At 45.5% G+C, this 23,886-nt stretch overlaps 1 protein-coding gene across 1 annotated transcript in view; it reads right to left on the minus strand.

The window, feature by feature from the left end:
• The window catches only part of ak5 (adenylate kinase 5), a 76,177-nt gene that overhangs the window by 30,833 nt on the left and 21,458 nt on the right, over nt 1-23,886 (minus strand). The window contains exons 6-7 of the mRNA XM_034104883.2: nt 14,464-14,655; nt 7,369-7,459 (exon numbers count right to left, since the gene is read on the minus strand). Of these exons, the coding sequence (XP_033960774.2) occupies nt 7,369-7,459; nt 14,464-14,655 (283 nt within the window). The remainder of the gene's footprint in view (nt 1-7,368; nt 7,460-14,463; nt 14,656-23,886) is intronic.

A 23,886-nucleotide genomic window follows, 5' to 3' on the forward strand; every position in this document is an offset into this window, starting at 1 on the left:
ATTTGCATTTTGAATTTCCATGACTTTTCCAGGTTTTTAATGACCGTAAGAACCCTGGCCCTAAAGCACAGGGTGTTCGTAAAGGGTTTTATATTCTGTACAGTTTGTGACAACCTCTGTTCTATATCGTATAAGGCTTCGCCCTCTAAGGCTATCGCTATTGGGTAATCCCCTCTGCACGTGTGCAGCACTGACAGACTTATTCCACGCCCACCTATGACGTGGGCCCCACCTCCAGGCTCACTTCTGTATAAATAGGAAGTAGGCCCTACAATCCACTCCTACTTTTCTTCAGCACTCCGTTGCAGAAGCATTGCCAGGCAAAACCAGTTCTTTTAAGAGCTACTTACTGGAAAACAAACATTCCTCCTAAAAAGCTTTGTTTTTCTGGTAAGATGGAGACTGGGCAGGAAAGTCAAGGTTGCGTTAGGGATTGCCTCGTATGCGGGTCGGGTTACATTATGAGCTTTGACAGGCACTCACAGTGTGAGTCCTGCCTGGGAATAGAGCATGCGAACGCTGCTCTCACTCCCGGGGTATCATGCTCGCATTGTGCCCGCCTGCCGCTGGCCCTCAGACAGCAGAGAGTGGACAATATAGCGTTGCTGTCAAACTCCATGGTGGAAATGTCCGAGCGGTCAAAAACTATGTCCTCAGTGGAGGCTGAGGAGATAGGGAAGGCGGCCAGTACTGCACTTACACTGTGCGCAGCAGTCGCAGTCTCGCAGGCGCAGTCTCGCAGGCGCAGATTGCGGCATGGGCGACACAGGTCCACCGGTATCTCTGGCTACAGCAGGGGAATATACTGGAGGGTGCAGGAAAGGATCTGCTGGAGGCTCCAATCAGTCCGGACGGACTATTTGGACCACAGTTCCACACCATGGTGGAGACTATGAAATCTGCGGCAGAGCAGGCAGATGACATAAGGCGTCACGCTAGCTGGCTTAGGAACAAACGGCCTCAGCAACAGCAGCGGCAGCAACGACAGCCCCCGCAACAGTCTCAACGGGGGCAGCGCGGACAGCGGTGAGAATAGCAACGGCGTCAGAATCGCCCTTCGGCAGCTGCAGGGGCTCGGTCCCAGGTCTCCGCTCCTCCGCCGCAGAGACAGGATCTGCAGGCGACGAGCCGGAGGGGAAGGAAGAACCCCCGCTCCTGGTCTGCTCCTCCGAGTGAACCTCCGAGAAAGCAGAACCGAAGATGACTCTTTGGGGGGGTTATGTGGGAAGAGAGAATTATTAATAAATATGATTCAAATCTCAACAGTGTGTCTGTAGCAACTGTGTCTCACGTATCCCCCACACTAGTCAGGCCGGCTGCCATTAATCCATTGATTAAAAGGCAGCAGGATTTGTTGCATAATCCCTCTGCTTTTAACCTGTCAGTTAATGGACAGAGGGACTCGCCGTTTGAGCCAGCGGTTTCTAATCTGTCGGTTAGCAAACAGCTAGGCTCGCTGTATAAGCCTGCGGTATTTAGCCAGTCGGTTATAAGACAGCAGGGCTTGACATTTAAATCGGCCGCTTCTATCCTTTCGGGTAACAAGCAGCGCGGTTTTTCCTCTGTCTCAGTTGTGCCTACACACAGTCGTATTAAGCCTAGCGCGGCTATTACGCACGAGGTGAAAAGCACTGCACACACCTCCGTGAGTGGGAGCGTAAACCCGCCTCAGGGTCCTGTTTATGAGCCTTCTCATAAACAGAGACAGGATGAGAGTCGGTGTGTGATGCAGCGTGTGGAGACCCCTGCACAGCCCTTTAGGGCGGGGCCCCCCTTGGGTTGCTTCACAAGCAACGGCGGCGAGGGCTCTGGCATGGCTTGTTACCATGACTACCACAGCACAACAAAAACAGGTACGCCCGCTCTCAGAGCGATGCTCAGAGTGGAGGCGGCTATGTTTAATGGACGGATAGATGAGCAGGCTGATCAGCAGAGGTTACTCTCTGCAATTTGCCTCCCCCCCCCCCGCAGTTCGAGGGGAAACATTTCTGTCATCCCAAGAACAGTGTCTTGCGCTCCAGTCAGAGCTGCGGAAACTCTTGTTAAAAAGAGCAATCTCCAGGGTTCCGCAAGGGGAAGAAAATCAGGGGTTTTACTCCCGTTATTTTCTTATCCCGAAAAAGACCGGGGGGATGAGACCCATCCTAGATCTGTCAGCATTCAACAGAGTGATACGGAAAAGGCCGTTTTACATGCTGACAAACAGGTAATGGAGTGTGTGCACCAGGGAGATTGGTGTACTTCCATAGACCTAAAGGATGCTTACTTCCACATAACCATCATCCCAAAAGACAGGAAATTCCTGCGATTTTCATTCCAGGGAATAGCGTACCAGTTCAATCGACTGCCGTTCGGATATTCCCTGGCTCCACGCACTTTTTCAAAGTGTGTGGAGACGGCGCTGGAGCCGCTACGCAGAGGAGGGATGAGTGTTATTTTATCTGGACGACCTGCTGTTGCTGGCTCGCTCCAGAGAGATGGTACAACTCGTATCTCACCTGTCAAGCCTGGGTTTCATAATCAATTGGGAGAAGAGCTGTCCTCTTCCCTCCCAGATCATCATGTATCTGGGAATGGAATTCAACTCAGCCCGCATGAGAGCACGACTCTCACAGCGGAGAGTGGAGAATTTGACAGCTCTCCTCAGGCGCGTCACACCCGGCAGGGTGGTGACAGCCCTTTCCGTGATGCAGCTGTTGGGCATGATGTCAGCTGGTCACGTGGTGATTCCCCTGGGTCTCCTTCACATGAGGAGACTTCAGAGGTGGTTTATTCGCCTGCGCATCGACCCTGTGCGTCAGAGGAGACGCAGGGTGTGCATTCCTCTATCCATAGGTTTGGCCTACTGGAAAAATCCCCACATCCTGTCCGTGGGGGTTCCCCTCGGCAGAGTGACGTCACACACCTCGGTGTTTACAGACGCATCGCTCTCAGGGTGGAGGTGAACATGCATGTCGCAGGCAGTGGGGGGACAGTGGCCGCCTCACATGTCCCTTCATATAAACACGCTGGAATTACTCGCCGTATGGAGAGTAATCCAGCACTTTGCCCCGTTGCTGTGGAATCGGCATTTGCTGATTCGAACAGACAACAAGACGGCGGCAGCCTACATAAATCGTCAGGGAGGTGTACGATCAGCGCAGCTGCTGGACACAGCCAGACGGCTGTTGTGCTGGGCGCGCACACACATACTCTCGATCAGAGCAGTATATATTCCCGGCGAGCTGAACAGAGGGGCAGACCTCATGTCCAGAGGAGGTCCTCGACAAGGGGACTGGAGCCTCCACCCCGAGCTGGTCTCCCAAGTATGGAGCAGGTTCGGGAGAGCGGAGGTAGATCTGTTCGCTGCTCGCGGGAACGCGCAGTGTGCTCTCTGGTTCTCCCTGAGAAGGCAGGATCACCCCCCTCTAGGGGTGGACGCGTTCGCACACAGACCTTGGCCCAGGGTGTTACTATACGCTTTCCCACCAGTCCCTCTGATCCCTCGGTTCCTGGACCGAGTGCAGGAGGAGCGATTGATAGCGGTCTTAATAGCCCCGGAGCGCACAGGAGCGTCCTGGTTTCCCTGCATGCAGCGGATGCTGTCAGGGAGACCTTGGGAAATTCCGTGGCGGGGGGATGCTCTCTCCCAGGCGGAGGGAGCAATCAGCGGTCACCCAGTGTTAGGCCAACGTTTGTGGGCATGGCCCCTGAACGGGAACACTTAGAGGGGCTCGGCCTCTCTCAAGATGTTGTGACAGGGATCTAGAGCCGCGTCCACCAGGGCATCTTACACAGCCAAATGGACAGCGTTCCAGCGTTGGTGTGTAGGAAAAGGCGTGGACCCAGTTGCGTGTCCCCTGCCTCACATGCTATCATATCCTTCCTACAGGAATTTGGCCTATAGCACGATAAAAACATATGCGGCTGCCATTTCTTCATGCCATGGAGGTTTTGGGGTCAGCACGGTGTTCAGTCACCCTCTGACAAAACGATTCCTACGAGGAGTACAGAGACTCAGACCGGTATCACGCGCTTTAGCGCCTCAATGGGATTTGGCTGTAGTGCTGCGCGCACTAAGTAAAGCTCCTTTTGAACCGCTGGATCAGGTTCCCCTGAAGTTCTTGTCAGCCAAGGTAGCGCTGCTCCTGGCTCTGACGTCAGCTAAAGGGTGAGTGATTGGTCTGCTCTCTCGGTGGCTCCGTCATGTCTCCAGATCCAAGGAGATGGCAGCTCAGCGGTGTTGCGCCCGAACCCGGCTTTTATGCCAAAGGTGATCACAAGCTCGTTTAGATCGAGAGTGATAACGTTGGAGGGTTTCTTTCCTCCTCCTCACACATCAGAGGAGGAAGCCACATCTGATCTCCTCCGTCCCGTGCGCGCGCTGGCATGCTATGTTGCACGCACGGCTGCGTTACGCAAATCCCAGCGTCTGTTTGTGCATTTCAGAGAGCGCTCATTAGGGCAGCCTCTGTCTGCACAGCGCCTGTCACACTGGCTGGGTGAGGCGGTGTCACAGGCGTATGTTTCCTCTGGGTTGGATCCCCCGGAAAACATTAAAGCGCACAGCACCAGGAGAATATCAACTTGGCGTTGCACGGAGGAATGACAGTGGAAGACATTTGCATTGCTGCATCTTGGTCTTCACCCTGTTCGTTTATTCGTTTTTATTTGAGGGATGTCTCCCATTCCTCTCTGACACACTCAGTACTGAATAGCCTGCCAGAATGAGTAATTTCGGGGGTTTTCAATTGCAGGCCTCTCTCCTGCCTGTCGGCACTTAGAGAGCGGCCTTTTGTTCTCCTCTCTTGATCGTTTTTAACAAGTGAGACTCCATCTCTACTTTTATAAACGACAGGTAGCCCGAGTAAGCCTACCTTCGTTCCCTGATGGAGAAATATTCATTTTTTAATGCTATATTCCCTGGGAATGGGATGCTCCATTTACGCACAGCGAAATGGACATGGGTTATGAACTGAGTAGGTGTGTTTTGTGCTTCTGGTAACGGACGGAACCAGTGGGGCGTGGACTACATCCTGCTTCGCCCTTAACCCAATAGCGATAGCCTTAGAGGGCGAAGCCTTATACGATATAGAAGCTGTAACCCAGCTTCTATGAGTATAGGCGCAGCCCTCTGAGGTTCGGGCCCCACTGGCTCCGCGAATAGCTGAAGAAAAGCTGTTGGAGTGGATTGTAGGGCCTACTTCCTATTTATACGGAAGTGAGCCTGGAGGTGGGCGTGGAATAAGTCTGTCAGTGCTGCACACGTGCAGAGGGGATTACCCAATAGCGATAGCCTTAGAGGGCTGCGCCTATACTCATAGAAGCTGGGTTACATTACGTAACCCCATGTCTATCCCCTCAATGCAGACTGTAAAGATGCAAAACAACAACAAACAACAACAACAACACCTGAATCTGGATAAAAGAGTGGAAGAATCTTGGAGAAAGCCCCACTGGAGTGATCCTCCTCCTTTTGATCAGTATACTATGCTCAATTAATGAAAGTCATTAAGAGTTGAAAGATGTGTTTTAATTCCCATAGATTTGCATTAAAGCTCATAGTGATCTGTGACCATGGCTGCACAATATTGAAGAAATACCATCAATTTCAACCAAAGTGAAATCAGAAAACCTCACGTAGGAACAGTTACTGATTTCGCCTCTGCTTTATTATAAGAAAAGTGTCAGGACTCTCATGATATGTCACGTTTTTAGTTTTGTATGTTCTAGGTTTGGGTTTATTTTGCTGTTCGGTTCTCCCTGTCATGTTTTCCTCCTTGTTTATTGTCTGGTCCCTCTATCTGTGTTTCTCCTCCCCTGCCCGGCTGTTTCTCGTCTTGTGATTACCCCTCCCTGTATTTAGTCTTGTCTCTTGTGTTCGGTGTTGGTTCGTCTTTTGTTTGTGAATAAGTTCACCGGTGACAGTTCTGTTTTGTCCAAGTTATTTTTATTTTATCCTTGAAATAAAGGCTTTTTTCAGCGTTATCTGCATTTGGGTCTTGCTTTGTGTCAACATGTTTCCCTTTATCTAAACCCTTCATGATATCACAGCAGAAGCACCTGCAGAGCGCTGACAGATCATGTTTCAAACCGTTGTGAAGCTGCGATCTGAATCATTCTGGCACATTTCTTTTAACTGCTCAGGTTTTTATAAAACACATATACTCTCTGTCTGAGACGGATTCTCACCCCGTTGATCCCGTGTTCCTCACCGAGCTTCGCTAACCCCACTTCACTGGTTGCTATGCCAACTCTAGCGGTAACCAGGGAGCTGGTGGGTTTTTCTGTCTTCTTGCATTTCGACACTGAGCACAGGCAGCCCCTTAAAAACGCAACAAAACCCCAGAGGATGTTCTTCTGACTGTCTGTATTATAACGGATCTCTGTTGCGTAATATGTCATCATTTGGCCTGAAGATACTGCAAGAATAACTTGTTACATTAATAAATACAAATACACACTCATGCCCACACGCATGTGTAACATAATGATATCTTTATTTGTTATAACTAAAACAAACCCTTGTCTCTGTTCTATTGAGAGTTATTTAACGCTGGAGGCCTCGCATGGCTTTGTAACATTAACTTCTATTTACAATGTTGTTAGAAGAGCTCAGATCTTTTAAGTCTAGGCATCCGGATGCATCAGCCGCTACAATGGTTTGGCATATTCAATATGAACATATTTGTATCTTTATGGTTTATTACACTTACCGTACTTTCCGGACTATAAAGCGCACCTGCATATAAACCGCAGCAGTTAAATTGTCCGTCTGTCTTGCTCTCGTTCTGTCTCTCGGTTCCACTTTCACTTTGGCGCGCTACCTGTCTCACTCTTTTCCAGCCTCCAGCTTTTCCTGCTGGAGCCCGCCCTTAAAGGTGGCGGGCGCGGACCGGTCATAGAGCCCATAGAGTTAAAGGTGGTTAATTGTACCTGTAAAATCCATAGATTTAGGAGGTTCCCTAGTGGCCGTTAGCTGTACAAACAAAATGGGGAAAAAAGTCGCGGCTTATAGTACGGTATTTTGAGTCACTGTTGATAAATGCGATGGCTAAATCAAAAGTAATGTAATACGCACACTTGCATATATTTCTCAGAATATTTCATATAAAATCAGAACATCAGAAAGACAAGTATTGTAAGATTCTGCTACAAGTTGATAGACCATGAAACTGCCCCAATTGTTAACATACATAATAATTTTCGATTTAAAACAAGTCATTGAGATTGATCTAGCTTCATGTCATTTGGCCTGCTCTTGCATCAACTCCTTTTATGCTGTAATATAGCCAGGGATGATCTTACATAAGGCACATATTCAGTTTGTGATCTTTTAAGCTAAGACACATTTAAAAACAGCTGTTATGAAATGAGTGTTCATCTCACCGGCTGCCGGCTCTTTGGAGGAGAACAGTTTGTTGTCCAGAGTCATGCTGATGTCGCAGAAGACCTCCTCCTCGTCCCGGTCAGCATCCAGCTGAAAGAGGAAGAACCCTTCATTCATATCGTCATAATTAGTTAGCTTTCTGACCTTTTGATTCTCTCTGCTTGACAGAAATGACATGACCTGACAACACAAACGGACATGCTCAGTCCATTAATCGGCCGTGACATCCAGAATGAGACTCATCAAAGGATCAGACATCAGGAACGCGCTCTGATGTCGGAGCTGCACCCTCGGGGTCATTTTGCATTCAGCACACAGCAGAAGCTTTAATAACACCCGATTAATTCTGCGTCGAGAGTCCCTTTCAGATTATTGGGAGGCCGGCTGCCTTCTTTTGCACGTACAGCACTCACTAATTCACCGTGAAGCATGTGGTTTGTGAGCGAGTTAGAATCTGATTGACTTTCCATTACAAACTCCTGGTCCTCACTTTCAAAGCCCTCCACCATCTGCCCCCCCCCCCCCCCCTACCTCACTGACCTCCTCATCCTCTTCCAACCACACCCCGGTCCCTCAGATCCACCTCAGCCGGTTTGCTTTCCATCCCCAAGGCCAGACTCCGGAGCTTCGGGGGCAGAGTCTGAGTCCCTCACCCTGTTCCAGTCCCGCCTCAAAACCCACCTCTTCAACTCTGTATCCATAAGCCCCCCCCCCTCTCAACCAACTTCCTCCTGACTGCTTTTCTGTTTTTGTTTTGTTTGTCTACCCTCCCTCCCAAATGTAAAGCGTCTTTGGGTTCAAGAAAAGCGCTATATAGAAATCAAATGTATTATTATTATTATTATGACTTCTCGTCCTCTCTTATGTGCTCTTTGGTCGTCCCTCTGCTCTCATCATGGACAATGACAAAAAGGCGAAAGGTGGACGAAAATAGATTTAAAAAACCTTCCAGATTGGACATAATTGCTCTGTTTCCAGTCTACCTTCAGGTGTGTGATTCTCAGCACTCGGAAGTAAACAAAACTGAGTAATTAATGAATGTCAGCAGGTGTGGAGGTAAAATGTTAAATTGTAGGATAAGGACAACCAGCTTCCTCCTGTGGTAACAAGCGTTAATGATGAGACTGCTGTCTTCAGGAGGAGGGTCCCCTGAGTCCACCTGCAGAAGTGACGCAGAGGGGAGAAAACTGAGGAACCCCCTAGAGAGCCTGCAGGAAAACAATGAGCGATGTGTCCGGCATCATAAGCAGAACAAGTCAACGCTGTCAAACGGCAGTCTCTTTCACAGTGGTGGAGAAAGGTCCTACTTAAAGAAGCCCTATTATGATTTTGGGGGTTTCCCCTTTACTGTAGTGTGTTGTTTAGGTTTGTGTGCTGTGCATGTAAATGGGCTGCAAAGGCTAACCCCCCCAGAGGGAGTTTCTCTCCCACACACTGCCTGAAACGCCTCCATTGGACGCCTTTGTTTACTTCCATAACATCATTATGTTACACTTAGCCAATAAGCGCTTCAACACATTGTACGTGATAAGGGCTAAGGGGCGGGACGTCTATAAGCGGTTGACCAATCTCAACAGAGCCGGCCAGCTAACCAATCAGAGCAGACTGGGCTCTGGTTTCAGACAGAGGGGGAAAAGAGGTGCTGCAGCACAGGCAGTACGAGAGCTTTCTGAACATTAAAGCATGGAGACATGTCACAGGAGAGGCACTAAATACCGATATGAACCTGAAGATGAAAATACTAATTAATAAAAGTAGAGATACCGTTTTTGGTAAATATTATAGGGGACATGAGTAACTCTACAGAGTTGATAAATGTCTTCATCCTTCATGCACTCATCATAAGTGAGAAGGTGAAGCCAAGTAAAAGCCCTCATCCTCCATCTCAAGATCTCAAAGAAGAAGAAGCAGATTAAAGGAGGCAGAGGAGCAACAACTCCTTTGAACCCCCTACTCGTTTCGGGAAGACGTTTGGAACATTCACTGTTTTCTGTTTGATCATCTGAAGGAATACCGAAGAGTTTGAGTTAAAAAAACACCTTGAAAAAAGCTAAATGTCCAGTTTTGTTGATGTCACATAAACCTTGATGTTGTCACACTCTGAAGAAGAGCGACAACACAGAAGAGATGTAAAAAGATATAAATATATTAAGACTCAAATCGATAAAAAATAATCAATTCCAGGTGTTATTTTCAAAGCGTCTTTGATAGTTGTTCGTACTGATTAGGCAACGATGGCTGGATCCTATTTATATTCCAGGAACGATGGACGAACACCTTGTCACCATAGAGATAAGACTCTTAGAAAGATGGAGCAAGCTTTCTTTTGTTTGTTTATATCTACTAGGTATCTAGCAGCATGTGGGACACAAGCAGGAGCTCAATTCACTGGGGAGGGGTACTTCATTAGATCAGCTCTTTCTTCCTGGAGTGACAGAACGGGTTAGATTCCACAACAAGCAATTATCTCTCCTTCACAATTTCCGGTGAGGCTTCATTGTGTGTGTGTGTGTGTGTGTGTGTGTGTGTGTGTGTGTGTGTGTGTGTGTGTGTGTGTGTGTGTGTGTGTGTGTGTGTGTGTGTGTGTGTGTGTGTGTGTGTGTGTGTGTGTGTGTGTGTGTGTGTGTGTGTGTGTGTGTGTGTGTGTGTGTGTGTGTGTGTGTGTGTGGCCTAGCATTACCATCCTTGTGGGGACCTAAATATGTTTACACAGTCACGTGTGGGGACTCGCCCCCCTTATGGGGACATAATGGAGGTCCCCATGAGGGGCATTTTAAATTTTAGGGTGAAGACTTGGTTAGGGTTAGGCATGTGTTGGCCTCGAGGACCGAGGAGCGATCATTCGTGCGTCAATGTGATTTATTATACAAATAATCCAAATGTCAAAAATCCCAATATACGGCCCAGACACAAAAACGCTGAGCAATTGTTCGTCAGATGGGAAACGCTGTCACAATGACAGAATTAGGATGAGTTAATTCAGTGAGACGCAGGGAATTGAAGGACTTGTAGACGTGTGTAGAGACAATTCAATTGAGCTGCGAAGATGTGCAGTAATAAGTCACTGCCATTGTTCTTCTATGAACGTATGCGTTCTTGTATCGGAGCCGGCATTTAAGCGAGAGGATTACTGTCACACAAAAGACTTTTAATGAGCCAAAGCAATTAAGCCTGAGAGGTTCTAGCATTCATCAGGACACACTGGGTCCCAATTACTGAGGAGCAGGAGGAACTCATCCAATCAAAAGTTAGGCTAATCTTTCAAATCTGTTTTCATTTTTGATTTGGTTCATTAGAGGAGATAAAACCCACTTACTGTTTAGACAACACAACAATATTACATTGTGTCTCCAAGTGCCTTTTACAAAGAGGATGCTTTTCCGTGTTTCAGTTATCTTTGTGTTATCATTGTGAGCTGGATGAATTATCCATTACTTCAGCATTCTTTTACACACACACCTCTATGTTGTAATGTACCGTACTTTTCGGACTATAAAGCGCACCTGCATAGAAGCCGCAGCAGCTAAATTGTCCGTCTGTCTTGCTCTCCTTCTGTCTCTCGGTTCCACTTATACTTTGGCGCGCTACCTGTCTCACTCTTTTCCGGCCTCCAGCTTTTCCTGCTGGAGCCCGCCCTTAAAGGTGGCGGGCGCGGACCGGTCCTAGAGCCCATCGAGTTAAAGGTAAAATCCATAGATTTAGGAGGTTCCCTAGTGGCCGTTAGCTGTACAAACAAAATGGGGAAAAAAGTCGCGGCCTATAGTCCGAAAAGTACGGTACATGTAATATAGTGTAGTACTACATGCACAGATTTACTTTAACGTCTTGTGGTTATATAAATATTTGAATTATATTTGTTCTTATTCTTTCATTTTATTTCATTCTTTAGTTGAACAACTGTCCATTTGATTACGTTGGTTAACTCATTAGTGAATTGACAAGAGAAAACAATTAGTTTCAATCAATTAAAATAAAAAATGCTTAAAAAAAATGGTCAAACATTCTCTGATTGCAGTTTTATAAAAGCGAGGATTTGCTGATTTGCCTTGTCTTATATCATTATAAATTCATTATCTTTGGGTTTTAGGATTTTGATGGAATAAAACAAGACATTTAAAGATGTCCGTTTACTACGAGTGACCCAGTATTCCAAGTATTATACCACGGACACCAGAGTCGGATGATTTTACTTATACTTAATAGGAATGGTGCAGAAAACTGTAATTCAACATCATACTCAATGATTCTCTTCCTGACAGAGCAGACACAGATTGACAAACAGCTGTAAATGGACAGAAAGTGAACCAAGAATTGACTCAAGAGACGTCTGGGGACAATTTATGACTAACAATCGTCACTGCTGTGCTTTTATCCATTAATGGAAAGCAGCGTTAATCTTTTCTCTGTTCAGGATTCACCATCAGATACAGAACCTGAAGGTCTTAATCCGCACAGATGTTATGTAGCTTTTAAGGACTCACAAGGAGGAATATGTGCTGGTTATCGGAAGATTATAACACCATTTTCATTACGATAATACTTTGTAGATTAGAACGTTTCTATCCAGTTTTTTTTAATATGTGAAATAGAGTTAACTGGGATTTTAAAGAGAACTTACTGTTTTCATCTTCAGGTTTATAATTGTATTTAGTGTCTCTAATGTCTCCATGCTTTAATGTAGCCTTTGCAGACCATTTACATGCACACAAACCTACAGTATATAACACAAAACAGGACGAAGGTGATTTATAAAAGTCCTGAATGTAATACATTACATTTTGTTGATCAGAAGCTCAAAAGACAAGATGCAAGCCCTCTGAATATCCCATCCTCCCCCCATTGACTGCACATTCAGATTCTCTTTTCTCTGCAAAGCTCTTTTCTCTTAAGACCTGCCCAAGTGTTCATCTCAAACAGGTTTTTAAGGCGAGAGTGCTTCAGACTGTCAGTTTCTCTCTGGTGTGAGGTCTGTGATTGAGAGGACGAAGTAAGAGAAGAGGTGGTGCGACGCTGCGTGTCTGAGAGTCTATCCTGATGTGTCAGCGCTTCAACAAAGAGAGAAGCTGCAGCAATTCACTGGACGGAAAATCCACCGATAAGCTCTCAAAACGTTCAAACACGGCGGCGAGGTCTGCAGACTTCTTTAATTCACAGGAAACAGGAGGGGAAATTGGTTTTGGACAACGGCGTTTTTACAAGAACACAACACAATGTTCCTGTGGGGCTTTAAAGGTTATTTATGTTGTAAGTCATCTGAAGCTCGGTGCTGATAAGTTGTGATGTCTAAATAAATTATAGTACAGAACAAACCAGCTAACCAATCAGAGCAGACTGGGCTCTGGTTTCAGACAGAGGGTGAAAAGAGGTGCACAGGCAGTATGAGAAACATCAAGAGCTTTCTGAACATTAACGCATGGAGACATGTCCCAGTAGAGACACACAATATGCGTGTCCTTCTTTAACTAAATAAGCAACAATAATAGTTCACAGTACAGAAGAGAAATGTCAAAAAGCAAAAGGGATGGAGGGAAACAAATGAGCAGAATATAAAAAGACAATATTCAAAAATAAATTGGAGAAGATATCACACAGGAGAAACACTTTTCTGCAGTGAGAACGATTGAATTTCCGTTAACGCGTCCGAGTCCCAGATTCATTAAGGACTTGTTCAGCATCAATCACAGAAACTTCTACCACAGAAAGTTAAAGATCGCCCCGACATACAAACCGCTCTGACTCTTCCAGCGCATCTGACTTCTTTCAGTATTTTCTATGTCAATGTGAGATCCTCTGGAGATTGTCCTGATTATTTGATTTGAAGAGGCCCTGAGACATCAATCTGAAAGCCTGCGAACAGAATCGGTTTCTTGCAGTCGAGGAGTTATTCAGTATTCCCTCAGCTGCGAGGACGCGACACTCAGACGGATCAATAAGACTTGGGCAGCTGCTCCGTGTTGTCTGCAGGAGCAAACCGCTCCATTAGCACCTGGCTCACACACACAGCAGGTAACTCAATGCTGCTCTGCTCTCTACCACACGATCTAATGAACATGCTGGTGGTCTGCCATGAACACTCGTCCTCTGTCCCAGCAGAAACACTCTGCGTTCCACCTTTAGTGAAACGGTCAGGGGCCAAAAGGGTTTGGAAAGCTGCTTCACTTTGTCATTCGTCTTTTTGGTGTGTGTTAGGAATGATGCTGATTGCCTTTATGTGTGCTAACGTGATTATTGAGCACACAGCTGCAAGTTTAGGCCCAAATAAACAAGACAATACTTTTAACACATTCATTTTGGGGTGATTTTTACTGTAAAGTAGATTTGCGTAGAGACACAAGAATAAGTGGAACAATTGTGTTTTGTCAAGTTGGGGAAGACCTTCCTTTATCATGTGTTTTGGCACATTTGTGTTTTTATATTTACATCGTTTTTGAAAGTGAAACGGCCCAAAGTGTTTTGGGCCATTTGCACGTGTCGGCCACTGTACACATGACATACCGTACTTTTCGGACTATAAAGCGCACCTGCATATAAGCCGCAGCAGCTAAATTGTCCGTCTGTCTTGCTCTCGTTCTGTCTCTCGGTTCCACTTTTACTTTGGCGCGCGACCTGTCTCACTCTTTTCCGGCCTCCAGCTTTTCCTGCTGGAGCCGCCGCTTAAAGGTGGCGGGCGCGGACCGGTCCTAGAGCCCATAGAGTTAAAGGTGGTTAATTTTACCTGTAAAATCCATAGATTTAGGAGGTTCCCTAGTGGCCGTTAGCTGTACAAAAAAAATGGGGGAAAAAGTCGCGGTTTATAGTCCGAAAAGTACGGTAGTTTAGTGGTTCGTCTGCGCCAGAAAGTTCACTTTTGTTTCTTCGGGAATATTATGTTGCTAATATTTCTCCACCTACTACTTCCTATGTTTGCACCAAAAGGTTTCCATTGTATGTAAATCATGCAACGGAGAACAACTGAATTTAATGAATTATATTTAAAAAGATGAAGAAGAAGAAGATGGACCTTTAAAGTGACAGTGAGTTGAGACAGTGACCTATATTATAAGTTCTCCCTGTCTTTATCTTAATGCTAGCACACAGAGCATGTTATTCCTTACCGTCACAATATGGCCCCGCTCCTGGAAGTATTTGACCAGAGGGATGGTGTTCTGTTTGAAGTTGGTCAGGCGGCGGTCGATGGCCTTGGGGTTGTCGTCCGGTCTTCCCTGCTGCTCGGCTCGTTTATGCAGCCTCTCCTTCAAGCGGTGGTTGGTGCAGGCGAGGAACACCACCAGGTCAGGAGTGCAGATCTACGGGCACACAGAGAGACGTATGAAACATTACAGACGCTCATGATTCGACCCCTGAAGAGGCTTCGGCCCGGAGCTGCAAATTAGACTCGGTCTCATTCTTAGATTCAATGCGCTTAGGTCAAAATGTCAAATGCAATTAACACAAAGACTTAATACTCAGTCAGGTCTGAAGATATTTTTTTACAGCGGTTTGTGAATTTTCAAGTGAGTCCACCATCTGAATATCACTTAATGGAAAGCCTTGAAAGTAGCTGCAGCTGCTCGCTCTACTGGGCATGTTTAAAGGTCACCTATCATGCAAATCCACTGTTTCACGTCTTTATACATCACCATGTGTCCCCTCTGTGGAAAGAGACTCTGACCTAATAGTCCGTTTTCTGGTGCGCACCAGACGACAGTTTGTTACATTGTTTCATTTTTCAGAAGGTTCGGTTTGCGTTCACACCATAGTCTGTATATATAAATCACGGGCAAAACTCAAACGGACTATAAACTTTAAACACAAGCCATGTGCACGGAAATGCTGTTCAACAATTGGTCAGACATTAAGGGGGTACAAACGCAAATCCCGGCAATTTCTACCGGAGCCTCCGCCATGGAGCATCGGCACTTTCGGCAGGTTATTCTCATGCTGCTGTTAATCTGGAGATCAACAGACTCTAGCGGCACGCGCATATAATCGCATATAATCAGACAACGTCCGTTAAAAATCATTATAACACAATAATGAGACGTTCTGCAGTAAGGAGGGGCGTCTCACAGACGACAGGTGTTCTTACTTTTATGTGGCTGACGGAGAATGTTTACTTTACACGACACTGTTCAACACTTCATTCTGCTTCACTCTTTGACTAAACAACCGCGGATGTCAAAGATTTTGAAGACATCCGCGTTCTTGTGACACGTAAATACTGCGCTTCGTATGTTTTGGTGCGGACTGCGTTCACACCAGCAATGAAGCGCTCCAGAGTTCGCAAGCAAGCGTTCCGAGACCACCTATTTTAGCGGACCAGAGTCCGGTTGTTTGGTTCACTTCAGAGGTCTCGGACTGCGTTCACACCGACCCAAATGAACCGCACCAAGCGGCTAAACGCACCAGGGTTCGATTCAACCGGACTATACAAGGCAGGTGTGAACGCACCCTGAAAGTATCAGGAAAAAAGATTCTCTCTCTTTTTGATCCATTTCTATAAAAACCTGTCTGAAAATGAGCTGATCAGATTTTGGCCACTTTATGATGTCATAATGTTTTTGTGGGTTGACTAACCGTTAGCCAATCACCAACCAAGGTAACCCCCCCCGCCCACCTTATCACCTGAATCTCCTCCTAGACCTCGTTCACACCAACGCAACTCCGGTTCAAGCTCCGTGCTAGAGCTTTTCAGGTTCAGAACCGGTTCTTCGGTTTAGCTCCGGCTCTTTTCACACCGCCCAGAGCCCGACTGGTGCGGCGTCATTGCGTCATCGTCTGCTTCATAAAGCCAAACCGTGCGGAAACCCCTCACAGCTCACACCGACAACAACAACAATGGCCGATTGTGCTCCAGCTTCCTCTGCACCTCTTCAGAAGACCAGATTCCCAGCAGGTAGCTGGTCTCTTCAGTGGAGCACTGCTGCTTGTTACGTTTCTCCATCGTTGTGTACAAACTGGATAAAACACCGGCTTCTTGTTGTTGTTCAGGAGTTGATCTGCCCCCGCCTCGACGTAAGCGTGACGTATGCGGTGCTTTTGCTCTAACCGGACAATTTTTTGGTGCTCGAAACGAACCGGATTCCGGAGCTAAGAGGCTGCTCCGCTGCGGTGTGAACAGGAAAACCCGGTGCTTTTCAAGCTCCAGCTCCGAACCGGCCCCGAAACACCGTTGGTGTGAATGAGGTGCAAGAGCACCATTGTGTTCTTTGTAACCAGATGTCTCTCAGAGGGGCGTGGGGAGGGGCTCCTTATTTTCATCTAAAGAAACAGACAGAGAATCAGCACTTTTGAAACAGGGCTGAAACAGAGGGGATTATGGGTAATGCTGCAACGATCTGTTTGGTGTTTGGAGCCAAACACTTCAGAGACATGTTTGTATATATCTGAAACCTGTGATATATTGATGAGAAACAGTATAATAGGGGACCTTTAAGTGATTATGAGTTCTACTGTACTTTCTCCCCATCATCACCCGCCACATGGAGACAGAATGTCTTTTTTCAATGGAAGAGAGAACATTTCTCCTTCTATGTGACATGAGTAACATCGTATGACATTATAGGTGCGATCACACATGCAGCCTTTTCCGTGACTGTGACGGAGGTTTTCTATTTCAGGGATCATACGTAGCCAGAAGCTCTAACGCAACACACCTCGCACGTGTGACTGGTTACCAGTGTTGGGCAAGTTACTTCCAAAATGTAATATATTACATGTGACTTATTACTCTCTTTTGAAAGTAATAAGTTACATTACAATATTACTGTCTCTGCAATGTAATGAGTTACACTACTTTAGTAGCAAAAGAACGGCTGGTATTTGAAATGCTGAAATGTAGTTTAGTGCAGCTCATTATGCATCCAGTGAAGGGCGATGTGGTTTAGCATAACAACTGTGTAGGCCCTTAAGGCTACTAACAACTTGTATTATAGGCTTAGTTGAATACTCCATTCTGATTCTAACTTCTTAACATGTGACACGTTGATAATCCAATACAGACCGCTGTCAAGGACTCTAATGAAGGTTGCTAAGGAAAGAAAGAGAAAGGAAAAGAGGTTAAAAGACGGAGCGCTGGATGTCAGATAAATCACCAGGAGAAGGCGGAGAGGAAGTGAACACAGGACACGGAATGGGCTCTGTAGTGTGTTTAGTATACTGTCTGCAGCAGACGCGGTGTTGCTGGCGTTTAGTGATGGCTGCTTTAACCATTTTCGTATAAATGATTATCCACAGATGTGTGTCACTGCTGTGGAGGCACTTTGGAAATGATGCACGCGCAGCGGAGCAGATCACGCGCACCTGACACAATTTGTTGTTAGTATTTTTCGCTCCGTTCTCTTTTTTGAATAGAGGGTGCACAACATTCAACTGCCCGAAGATCCCGGCGCGAAGCCTGAAGGGTAAACACAGCAGGTTTACTAATCTACTACCCGCACAATTTGTCTGGTGTCGGAATGTCTCGCTATGTTAGTACATTCTTAAAAAACAAAACACCCTTTAATTTCGGGTTGAAATGTGTTGTAACTGCGTGACTGAGCATTGTAACGGTAATGTTGTGAATCGAGTGGCCTGTGTTCGTCGTCCATAACATACGCCTGCCCTACCATAACCCCACCACCACCATGGGCCACTCGATTCTCAACATTACCCTAACCCTTGTGTAAATAGAAAATGTTTTGGATATTTGATTTCATCTCATGAAAAATGGGAGCAAAAACAAAAGTGTTGCGTTTATATTTTTGTTCAGTGTGGTTTGAAAGGAAAAGGTCAAACAACAGCAGCCGCTTTGACTCAGACCGGAGTAATCGAGATTTAATTTGTGACAGGGCAATGAGCAGCTTCTGTTTTCACGAAATCCGACATTCCTTGGTAACCAGCGAGTACGTGAAGTAAAAACGCTGACGTGCGCCGGCTATTTAAAGATGGGTGGAGGATGCTTTTGTCTCTCTCGTGCAAAGCAGCAGCAAAGGGAAATAACTCGGTTTCTATGGCTGCGACCTGTTTGGCCACAGCCATAGAAACCAGGTCAGTTGTTTTCTGAAAAGAGTGAAATATGAACCTCAGGGGACTTGAGGTTTCTCTAAAACAAGCAACACAATCACGATAATGGTTGGTTACTACATTGTTCAGACTCTGCTGCTCAGTTTCCAGCTTGGTTAGAAAAAGAGCACGAAGACAACTGGCTGCACCCAGAGACAAAAATAGCACCAGTCTATTGAGGCGAAATCCACTCCTGCAACGAGTCTTTTTCTGACTCTTGCAAATTCAAATTTCCGTTACCATAGTGACTGCACACCAGTGGCGTAGTCAGGAATTATTGTGTGGGTGGGCCTGGAGAAATGTAGGTGGGCCAGGGGGAGACATATTAAGCGTGGGGTCTGAGCTGAAACTTCATTAATGATTTTTAATGCACTAATAGAACATAAGCATACATTTGCAGTGAAAACAAAAAACATAGGCACGGCGGCCTCAGAATGTGTGTAAAACTGACATCCACATAGGGATGGGTATCGTTAAGGCTTTAACGGTACTACTACTTTTATCGATGGCGCTTATGCTTATGCTCCAGGTTCAGTACCAACCACATCATAAAGTACGCGGACGATACAGCAGTGGTGGGACTCATCAGGGACAACAAGGAACAGGCCTACAGGGAGGAGGTGAAACATCTGACAGACTGGTGTAACACCAACAACCTGATCCTGAATGTCGATAAAACAAAAGAGATCATTGTCGACTTCAGGAACAAAAAGCACCGTCACCCACCACTCCACATCAACGGCACAGCAGTGAAGACTACAGCCAGCACCAAGTTCCTGGGGGTGCATATCACAAGCAGTCTGACCTGGTCCACTCACACTACATCACTATTTAAGAAGGCACAGCAGCGCCTACACTTCCTGCACAGCTCCCCCCTCCCATCCTCACCACGTTCTACAGAGGAACCTAGAGAGCGTGCTGACCAGCGGCATCTCCATCTGGTCGAGAGACTGCAACGCCAAAGACTGGAAGTGTCTGCAGAGAGTGGTCAGGACAGCAGAGAAGATCATCGGAGTTTCTCTCCCTCCCATCAGAGACTCAGAAACGCTGCCTGACAAAAGCCCAGAACATTTTTAAAGACCCCACTCATCCTCACATGCTCTGTTCTCCCTGCTGCCCTCCGGCAAGAGGTTCCGCAGCATTAAGAGCAGAACAGCCAGATTCTGCAATACCTTTTCCCCAAGCCATCAGACTGCTGAACAGCAAGCAGACCAGTAACATAAAGATTACATTGCGCTGTGTAAAGAGCACATGTGTTATATAGTATGTCTATTTTATTTATATGTATAGTAAGTCTTTATATTTTAAACGCACACTTTATCTTTAATTTTATCAGCACCACGTCACTATTATTTATTTATATGTACAATTTTAGCAAGTTTTTATATTGTCCTGTTCCTGTAAGCCAGTACAACGAAATTTCGTTGTAATAGTACACTCTGTGTCTCGTTGAAATGACAATAAAGTATGTCTATCTATGTCTTATCGATCCGGTCCTTTAACATTACTTTTATCGGTTCTTTTGGAGAAAAAAATAAGGTCAACTAACTAAACAAATTGTGAACAAAACTAACATTGCTTTTTATTTAAATTAAATACATAATATTTCACATCAAAAGAAACAAAAATGTTTTAACAAATCGTATTAAATAATGTGATGACAGAACTGTAAACAGAATAGCTGAAACTTTAACAAACTAAATAACTCAGTTACCTCTAATCATAACCCATGTTTGTATCATGTAGTTAACTCCGTGTGTTGCTGCTAGCATACAGAACACCTGACGTGGAAACGTTACTCGTGGACGGGGCTACAGAGCTGCTAGAAAGACAGTCCAACCCGGTGCATTCCTCCGTCTGGATGTGGAGCACTTTTGCTAAATGTTTAGACACATTGCTCGTGTTACCGCCCTTACATGCTAAACTCTTATTCCACTTTTGGTAACGAGTATTGTCCCCATCGACACGGCTATAGTTTAACCACAGCTCGGAGCGCGTTCTCTCCGCCATCTCCTCCGTGTGTGTGTTGCTGCATGTAGCGGCTGCGTGTGTGTAAACTGCCCGCCCCCTCGCACACAGACGGGGGATAGATCTCTTAAATGGAGTTGGCGACACTTAAACTGCAATGTAATGTTTGTGTAGCAATAATACATACAACATATATCGGGGGCACATGTTGTTTATCCTTGACAGTCGCACAGTGGGCACACACTGAGTGTTTTCATATTCAGCAAATGTGTACACGCTAAACTGCAGACCTCAAGAAGAAATAATACTTTCATTCACTCACGGCAAAAGTTACTTTACTTACTATAAAAACTCACGGTAAAAAAATGCACTCCCTATTCCATTGGCATGAAGGTGGAATCTAACTATATCCAGAATAAGTTTTATTGGATCCAGGCTAGATGCTGTAAAGTTGGGCATTTTAACATGGGGGTCTATGGGAATTGCTCCTTTTTGCATCCATCCCCTGTCGGCCACTAGATGAACTGCAGTTTGTGGCACTTCCTTCTGGGCTTCCCGGCTCTGCGCTATGAGGCGCTGATTGGCTGTGGGTGGGCCAGACGTGCATGTGGGTGGGCCCAGGCCCACCCGCGCCCACCCACAGCTACGCAGCTGCTGCACACATGCTCATGTTTCGTTTTTTTTTTCAGGTTTTTCTCTTAATCATTCAAATGTTCCCAGAAATGTAATATCATGTAATCAAATAACAGCGTCTAATATCGTGACGTTAGTGATGCTATCTCTCTTGCTTAAAGGCCAGGAAGCATGAGGTAGGCTTCCTCTGTATAACACGCACGCGCGCACACACACACACACGCACACACACACGCACGCACACAGAGGCAGATGTTGACCTGGGCCAAACACAACAGTTATTACCTTTCCTGGAGGTTTTACTGAATTAGATTTAAGAATAGATTTGCTGAAATGCAGCCCTGCTGTTCTGCTGCAAGAGCTACAGTTGGAGAGCTAGCCAATAGAAGTGCGTGTGTAAACAAAGGAGACCAATGGAGGCGTTTCAGTCAGGAGTGTGGGAGAGAAACTCCCCCTGAAGGGAACTTTGTGATTTTAGCCTTTGCTGACCATTGACATGCATACAAACCTATGTATTACACGTGACTTGTTAGACGCTTTTATCCAAGCGACTTACGTACTCAATACTGTGGGCAATCCCCACAGGAGCAAGTTGGGGTGAAGTGTCTCAGGGACACAACGACATGCTGACTGCAGTGGGGTTTGAACCCGAACACATATGCACCACCCACTGCGCCACACTATGTAACACACTCTGGTTATCCCAAAGGAAAGGGAAAAGCATAAAAGGGCTCCTTTAATATATACTTAGTTTGGTTGTGTTGTAACATTATCCCAAATGATAAGAGAAATGTGTTATTCTAATCAAGGTAGTGTTGTTGTTGTTTTTTAGCAAATGTGATAAATCTACTTTCTACTTAGAGACGCTGGATCATAAAAGCTTGCTGACTTCTGTTTCATTATTCTCAGGTTTGAGTCACCGGATGTGTTTGCTTTGGCGACGAGGAGACCTTTGTGAATAATGCTGATCGTAAAAGAAAATGAAACGAGAAAACAAAAACTAATTTAGAGAGCTTGCTAAATCAGGAATATTATATTTCAGTCTTTGCAACTTTCCTTTATAAGCCTGCAGAAATCTGCCTCGCAGGAGGAGCTGAGTGAAGCCAAGCGCACTTTGAGGTAAATCATTCTCAAAGCATTTTGTCTAATTTCTCTCAGATGTTGGAGAGGGATATGCAGAGAGTTTCCACACTGAAGACACAAGCTGCTCTGTTTTGTCCTTTTTCTTATTCATCATAATGGATGAGTCCTCAAAGACAACATGACAGAGATCGATCAATCACAATCTCAGGCCGACATTCATTGTATCACGACTATTATTAGTAACAATTGCTGAAAACAAAAAATCGACTGTTTTTTGTTGATTTATTCGTAGTCAAAATATAAGAAAATTGGGGAAATTGCTTGTTTTTGCACAACTTTCATACTGAAAACAGGCAGGTATTTGATTTCCAATGCTGTAGAACAAAGAAAAGCATCAAATATTTACATTATTTTGCAGAGTCTGGACATTTTGCTTGATAAATAACCTCTGACGACTGATCAATTGCTAAAAAAGGATAGATGATAGATGTGTTTGTGGCAGATTTAGACACACACGGGTAGATTGAAGAGAATAAATGGATAGAAAGACGCCTCTGTAGTCGAATAGTCGTGGGGGGTAAACAGCCTGGGGGTGGAGATGAAAGGATAGACGTTCTCCCAGGCAGCTAAAAGAGCAAAAGGACGTTTGTGGCGTCCCACTGGAGCGGATCAGAAATGGCTGCTGTGATGTTGTAAAGGGCAAAGTAGAAGCATGGGGAGAGGGGGATGATGTGGATCCCCAGAGAATCACTCCCTGCTCCCTCTGTCCTGCAGAGCATCCTAAATAATAATGCGCCTTCTACGTTTGTATTTTATTCATGTAGCGCCGATTCAGATATTTGGAAAGTCAATGAATCGCTCATTCTGATCGAACCAATCGAAGGCTTTTGCAAATATTCTGCAGACTGAAGGGCTGAAGAGGTTTGTGCTTACATGTTGGGTATTCAAGCGTGACAATTTCCATGCAAATTATCTCCAAAATGGCCGTGTTGGAAAAGCCTTTTAAGCTGTCATTGGGCATTTGAAAGCTCCTCTGATGCTATCCATTATAGGTTGCAGAACAGCCCCTTTTCGCTTGAGAAAGGAAGTTCTTTTCTTTCTTTAATCAAAGTCTAACATGCCCCTGATGAATCGGTGTGTGTCTATAATCACAGTGGACTCTTGCATAATGACTATTGTTTCCAAAATGCTTTTCCCTCTCTCAGGTGACACATTCTCGGTTCCTAAAAAGACGAAATCACCGAGGCGTCTTGTTTGACATTACGAGGTGTAGATAATGTGGAAATGCAGCAGATTTAATTTGGTCTGGATATGAAACATGACGACGGGTGAAAATGGTTAAATACTGTTGCATCTTTAGAACGAAGAGGGTTCAACTGAGCCCTCTTTTTAAGGGTCTTTTAAAAGGGGGAGTGGCTTCTGCTGGTATTCCTTTTCCGGCTGCAAACAACAACCTTCACCAATAAAGTAGGGCAACCTGTTTTTAGCATGAGAGGAGAACCCAGGTGAGAAAAAGGGTGCCAAACACAAAGTGCACCACTCATGAGCCCATGGGAATAAGTAAAGGCAACGTGGATGAATGCACAATGAAAAAAACAATGTTCCAAGATACTTACAGTCAACCTCAAACAATAAGAGTGAGGGTTACAAAAACAGCTTTTCAAAAAGTGAGGGAAAGACCCAACATCACTGCCATTATTCCGCTAACAAAACACAAATGATAAGGGCTCTGTTTATTATTTCTTTAAAGCATACCACTATAATCTCCCCCCGTTGCTCCAGAGCTTAACAAAAGGCCCGTCAATAATCGT

The sequence above is a fragment of the Pseudochaenichthys georgianus genome, chromosome 17 (genome assembly GCF_902827115.2).
Source record: "Pseudochaenichthys georgianus chromosome 17, fPseGeo1.2, whole genome shotgun sequence".
In the NCBI taxonomy this organism is placed as follows: Eukaryota; Metazoa; Chordata; class Actinopteri; order Perciformes; family Channichthyidae; genus Pseudochaenichthys; species Pseudochaenichthys georgianus.